General features: G+C 43.1%; 1 protein-coding gene across 1 annotated transcript; it reads left to right on the forward strand.

Annotated features, from left to right (window-relative positions):
- Positions 1–6,015: 6,015 nt before the first annotated feature.
- Positions 6,016–6,444, forward strand: LOC130957459 (uncharacterized). The gene has a single exon (XM_057884318.1). The coding sequence runs from the start codon at positions 6,016–6,018 to the stop codon at positions 6,442–6,444; it is 429 nt and encodes a 142-aa protein (XP_057740301.1).
- The last annotated feature ends 331 nt before the right edge of the window (positions 6,445–6,775 follow it).

Consider the following 6,775-nt stretch of genomic DNA (forward strand, 5'->3'; position numbering starts at 1 on the left):
CAGTACTAAGGATGCTTCATCTAAAGAAGAAGCTTATGATCCTGAGAACCCTTCAATGGAAGAGGTGAATTACCTAGGAGAACCCTATGGAAACACCTATAATTCTTCATGGAGAAATCATCCAAATCTCTCATGGAAGGATCAATAGAGACCTCAACAAGGTTTCAACAACAATAATGGTGGAAGAAACAGGTTTAGCAATGGCAAGCCTTTTCCATCATCTTCTCAGCAACAGACAGAGAATTCTAAGCAGAACCACTCTGACTTAGCAACCATGGTCTCTGATCTAATCAAAACCACTCAAAGTTTCATGACTGAAACCAGGTCCTCCATTAGAAACTTGGAGGCACAAGTGGGACAGCTGAGTAAGAAAATTACTGAACTCCCTCCTAGTACTCTTCCAAGCAATACAGAAGAAAATCCAAAAGGAGAGTGCAAGGCCATCAACATGGCCAAATTTGGAGAGGAGGAAGAGGCAGTGAACGCCACTGAGGAAGACCTCAATGGATGTCCACTGGCCTCCAATGAGTTCCCTAATGAGGAACCATGGGAATCTGAGGCTCACACTGAGACCATAGAGATTCCATTGGATTTACTTCTGCCATTCATGAGCTCTGATGAGTATTCTTCCTCTGAAGAGGATGAAGATGTCACTGAAGAGCAAGTTGCTAAATACCTTGGAGCAATCATGAAGCTAAATGACAAGTTATTTGGTAATGAGACTTGGGAGGATGAACCCCCTTTGCTCACCAAAGAACTGGATGACTTGTCTAGGCAGAAATTACCTCAAAAGAGACAGGACCCTGGAAAGTTCTCAATACCTTGTACCATAGGCACCATGACCTTTAAGAAGGCTCTGTGTGACTTAGGGTCAAGTATAAACCTTATGCCTCTCTCTGTAATGGAGAAGCTAGGGATCTTTGAGATACAAGCTGCAAGAATCTCACTAGAGATGGCAGACAATTCAAGAAAACAAGCTTATGGGCTTGTAGAGGATGTTCTGGTAAAGATTAAAGACCATTACATCCCTGCTGATTTCATAGTCCTAGAGACTGGGAAGTTCATGGATGAATCCATCATCCTTGGCAGACCCTTCCTAGCCACAGCAAGGGCTGTGCTTGATGTTGACAGAGGAGAATTGATCATTCAAGTGAATGAAGAATCCTTTGTGTTTAAGGCTCAAGGATATCCCTCTGTTACCATGGAGAGGAAGCATGAAGAGCTTCTCTCAAAACAGAGTCAAACAGAGCCCCCACAGTCAAACTCTAAGTTTGGTGTAGGGAGGCCACAACCAACTTCTAAGTTTGGTGTTGAACCCCCACATTCAAACTCTAAGTTTGGTGTTGGGAGGTTCCAACATTGCTCTGAGTATCTGTGAGGCTCCATGAGAGCCCACTGTCAAGCTACTGACATTAAAGAAGCGCTTGTTGGGAGGCAACCCAATGTTATATTTATCTATTTTCCTTTTTTATTTTATGTTTTCTGTAGGTTGATGATCATGGGAAGTCACAAAATTAATTGAAAAAGCAAAAACAGAATGAAAAACCGAAAGAAAAACAGCACACCCTGGAGGAAAACCTTGCTGGCGTTTAAACGCCAGTAAGGGCAGCAAATGGGCGTTTAACGCCCGGTCTAGCACTATTCTGGGCGTTTAACGCCAGAAAGGGGCACCAGACTGGCGTTAAACGCCAGGAAAGGGCAAGAAGCTGGCGTTAAACGCCAGAAATGGGCACCAGCCCGGCGTTTAACACCAGAATTGGCATAAAGAGTATTTTTGCTTGCCACTTGGTGCAAGGATGAATTTTCCTTGACACCTCAGGATCTGTGGACCCCACAGGATCCCTACCTACCCCACCACCCTCTCTCTTCTTCTTCACCCATTCACCAATCACCTCAACCACTCTTCCCCAAAAACCCCTCACCTATCAAATCCCACTATTCTCTTCACCACTCACATCCATCCTTCATAAAACCTCACCTACCTCACCATTCAAATTCAAACCACTTTCCCTCCCAAACCCACCCATTCATAACCGAACCCTACCCCTCTCTCTACCCCTATATAAACCCATCTTCACTCCTTCATTTTCACAAAACCTAAACACTACTTCTCCCCCTTTGGCCAAACCACAAAGCCATCTCCATTTCCTCTATTTCTTCTTCTTCTACTCTCTTCTTTCTTCTTTTGCTCGAGGATGAGCAAACCTTTTAATTTTGGTGTGGTAAAAGCATTGCTTTTTATTTTTCCATAACCATTTATGGCATCTAAGGCCGGAGAAACCTCTAGAAAGAGGAAAGGGAAGGCAAAAGCTTCCACCTCCGAGTCATGGGAGATGGAGAGATTCATCTCAAGGGTGCATCAAGACCACTTCTATGAAGTTGTGGCCATGAAGAAGGTGATCCCTGAGGTCCCTTTCAAACTCAAAAAGAGTGAATACCCGGAGATCCGACATGAGATTCGAAGAAGAGGTTGGGAAGTTCTTACCAACCCCATTCAACAAGTCGAAATCTTAATGGTTCAAGAGTTCTATGCCAATGCATGGATCACCAAGAGCCATGATCAAAGTGTGAACCCGAACCCAAAGAATTGGCTTACAATGGTTCGGGGGAAATGCTTAGATTTTAGTCCGGAAAATGTAAGGTTGGCATTCAACTTGCCCATGATGCAAGGAGATGAACACCCTTACACTAGAAGGGTCAACTTTGATCAAAGGTTGGACCAAGTCCTCAAAGACATCTGTGAAGAGGGCGCTCAATGGAAGAGAGATTCAAGAGGGAAGCCGATTCAACTAAGAAGGCATGACCTCAAGCCCGTGGCTAGGGGATGGTTGGAGTTTATCCAACGCTCAATCATTCCCACTAGCAACCGGTCCGAAGTTACTATTGACCGGGCCATCATAATTCATAGCATCATGATTGGAGAGGAAGTAGAAGTTCATGAGGTTATAGCCCAAGAACTTTGTAAGGTGGAGGACAAGTCCTCTACCTTGGCAAGGTTAGCCTTTCCTCATCTCATTTGTCACCTCTGTTATTCAGTTGGAATTGACATAGAGGGAGACATCCCCATTGATGAGGACAAGCCCATCACTAAGAAAAGGATGGAGCAAACAAGAGATTCCACTCATCATGAAATCCCTGAGATACCTCAAGGGATGCACTTTCCTCCACAAAACTATTGGGAGCAAATCAACACCTCCCTAGGAGAATTGAGTTCCAACATGGGACAACTAAGGGTGGAGCACCAAGAACATTCCATTCTCCTCCACGAAATTAGAGAAGATCAAAGAATCATGAGAGAGGAGCAACAAAGGCAAGGAAGAGACATTGAGGAGCTCAAGCACTCCATAAGATCTTCAAGAGGAAGAACAAGCCGCCATCACTAAGGTGGACCCGTTCTTTAATTTCCTTGTTCTTTATTTTTCCGTTTGTCGAAAATTATGCTTATGTTTATCTATGTTTGTGTCGTATGGTCATTAGTGTCTCAGTATCTATGCCTTAAAGTTATGAATGTCCTATGAATCCATCACCTTTCTTGAATGAAAAATGTTCTTAATTGAAAAAGAGAAGAATTGCATGAATTTTGAATTTTATAACAGATTAATTATTTTGATGTGGTGGCAATATTTTGGTTTCTGAATGTATGCTTGAATAGTGCATATGTCTTTTGAATTTGTTGTTCATGAATGTTGGCTCTTGAAAGAATGATGAAAAAGGAGACATGTTACTGAGGATCTAAAAAATCATAAAAATGATTCTTGAAGCAAGAAAAAGCAGTGAATACAAAAAAAAAGAGTATATGCGAAAAAAAACAAAAAGAAAAAAAGAAAGAAATAAAGTTGTGATCCAAGGCAAAAAGAGTGTGCTTAAGAACCCTGGACACCTCTAATTGGGGACTCTAGCAAAGCTGAGTCACAATCTGAAAAGGTTCACCCAATTATGTGTCTGTGGCATGTATGTATCCGGTGGTAATACTGGAAGACAGAGTGCTTTGGGCCACGGCCAAGACTCATAAAGTAGCTGTGTTCAAGAATCATCATACTTAACTAGGAGAATCAATAACACTATCTGGATTCTGAGTTCCTATAGAAGCCAATCATTCTGAATTTCAAAGGATAGAGTGAGATGCCAAAACTGTTCAGAGGCAAAAAGCTAAAAGCCCCGCTCATCTAATTAATACTGATCTTCATAGATGTTTTTGGAATTCATTGCATATTCTCTTCTTTTTATCTTATTTGATTTTCAGTTGCTTGGGGACAAGCAACAATTTAAGTTTGGTGTTGTGATGAGCGGATAATTTATACACTTTTTGGCATTATTTTTAGTATGTTTTTAGTATGTTTTAGTTAGTTTTTAGTATATTTTTATTAGTTTTTAGTTAAAATTCACTTTTCTGGACTTTACTATGAGTTTGTGTATTTTTCTGTGATTTCAGGTATTTTCTGGCTGAAATTGAGGGACCTGAGCAAAAATCTAATTCAGATGCTGAAAAGGACTGTAGATGCTGTTGGATTCTGACCTCTCTGCACTCGAAGTAGATTTTCTGGAGCTACAAAAGCCCAATTGGCGTGCTCTCAACGGCGTTAGAAAGTAGACATCCTGGGCTTTCAAGCAATGTATAATAGTCCATACTCTGCCCGAGATTTGATGTCCCAAACTGGCGTTCCAAATCAGCTCAAAATTGCCCGGCGTTAAACGCCGGAACTGGCACAAGAATGGGAGTTAAACGCCCAAACTGGCACAAAAGCTGGCGTTTAACTCCAAGAGAAGTCTCTACACGAAAGTGCTTTAATGCTCAGCCCAAGCACACACCAAGTGGGCCCGGAAGTGGATTTTTATGTCATTTACTCATCTTTGTAAACCCTAGGCTACTAGTTCTCTACAAATAGGACCTTTTGCTATTGTATTTTAAAAAAAAATCTTTTGATCATGTTTTTATGATTGAACCCTCTTTGGGAGGCTGGCCTCACGGCCATGCCTAGACCTTGTTCTTATGTATTTTCAACGGTGGAGTTTCTACACACCATAGATTAAGGTGTGGAGCTCTGCTGTACCTCGAGTATTAATGCAATTACTATTGTTCTTCTATTCAATTCAGCTTGTTCTTGTTCTAAGATATCACTTGTTCTTCAACTTGATGAATGTGATGATCCGTGACACTCATCATCATTCTCACCTATGAACGTGTTCCTGACAACCACCTCCGTTCTACCTTAGATTGAGTGGATATCTCTTGGATCCCTCAATCGGAATCTTCGTGCTATAAGCTAGAATTGATGGCGGCATTCAAGAGAATCCGGAAGGTCTAAACCTTGTCTGTGGTATTCTGAGTAGGATTCAAGGATTGAATGACTGTGACGAGCTTCAAACTCCTGAAGGCTGGGCGTTAGTGACAGACGCAAAAGAATCACTGGATTCTATTCCAACCTGATTGAGAACCGACAGATGATTAGCCGTGCTGTGACAGAGCGCGTTGAACATTTTCACTGAGAGGATGGGATTGTAGCCACTGACAATGGTGATGCCCAACATACAGCTTGCCATGGAAAGGAGTAAAAAGGATTGGATGAAGACAGTAGGAAAGCAGAGAGACGGAAGGGACAAAGCATCTCCACACGCTTATCTGAAATTCTCACCAATGAATTACATAAGTATCTCTATCTTTGTTTTATGTTTTATTCATATATCCTCCATAACCATTTGAGTTTGCCTGACTGAGATTTACAAGGTGACCATAGCTTGCTTCATACCAACAATCTCCATGGGATCGACCCTTACTCGCGTAAGGTTTATTACTTGGACGACCCAGTGCACTTGCTGGTTAGTTGTGCGAAGTTGTGATAAAGAGTTGAGATTGCAATTGAGCGTACCATGTTGATGGCGCCATTGTTGATCACAATTTCGTGCACCATTGGTCCTGGACAAGTCAAGTACCTCATAGTCGCCATTGACTACTACACCAAATGGATAGAGGCCGAGCCGCTGGCCAGCATATCCTCATCCAATTGCAGGAAGTTCATGTGGAGGCAAGTGATAACACGGTTCGGCATCCCGGAGATCGTCATCTCGGATAACGGGACACAATTTACCGACAGGAAGTTCACGGAGTTCCTCACCGGCCTGGGTATAAGACAGAAGTTTTCCTCGGTGGAACACCCCCAAACAAACGGACAGGTTGAGTCTGCAAACAAGATCATCCTGTTAGGGCTTAAGAAGCGGCTCGATAATAAAAAAGGTGCTTGGGCCGACGAGCTCGTCTCGGTCCTCTGGTCCTACCGTACAACTGAGCAATCGTCCACCGGGGAGACCCTCTTCCAACTAACATATGGGCTAGATGCGGTAATACCTGTGGAAATCGGGGAACCAAGCCCACGACTACTTTTGAAGGGAGTAGAGGAAGCCGTGGAGAAGGACCTGATAGATGAAGCCAGAGAAATGGCCCACTAGACGGAAACAGCGCTGAAGCAAAGAATGGCCCTGCGCTACAACATCAAAGTGCTCAAAAGAGAGTTTGAGCCAAACGACCTCGTCCTGAGGCGCAACAACATCGGCTTACCGATCCCGGGGGAGGGCAAGCTGGCAGCAAATTGGGAAGGTCCCTACAAAGTTAAAGAAGCGATGGGCAAAGGCGCTTTCAAGTTGGAAAGGCTGGATGGCAAAGAAGTCCCAAGAACGTGGAACGCGAGCAACTTGAGAAGATTTTACTCCTAGCACATGAGGCGACATGCCGACCAATCGAGCTAAGTATTTAATTCATGGAATTGTACTTTTCGCTATG

Source organism: Arachis stenosperma, chromosome 10, assembly GCF_014773155.1.
Source record: "Arachis stenosperma cultivar V10309 chromosome 10, arast.V10309.gnm1.PFL2, whole genome shotgun sequence".
NCBI lineage: Eukaryota > Viridiplantae > Streptophyta > Magnoliopsida > Fabales > Fabaceae > Arachis > Arachis stenosperma.

Bases quoted from the DNA above. Each gene is read 5' to 3' on its own strand.
- LOC130957459 (XM_057884318.1), top strand. From the start codon at position 6,016: ATGTGGAGGCAAGTGATAACACGGTTCGGCATCCCGGAGATCGTCATC.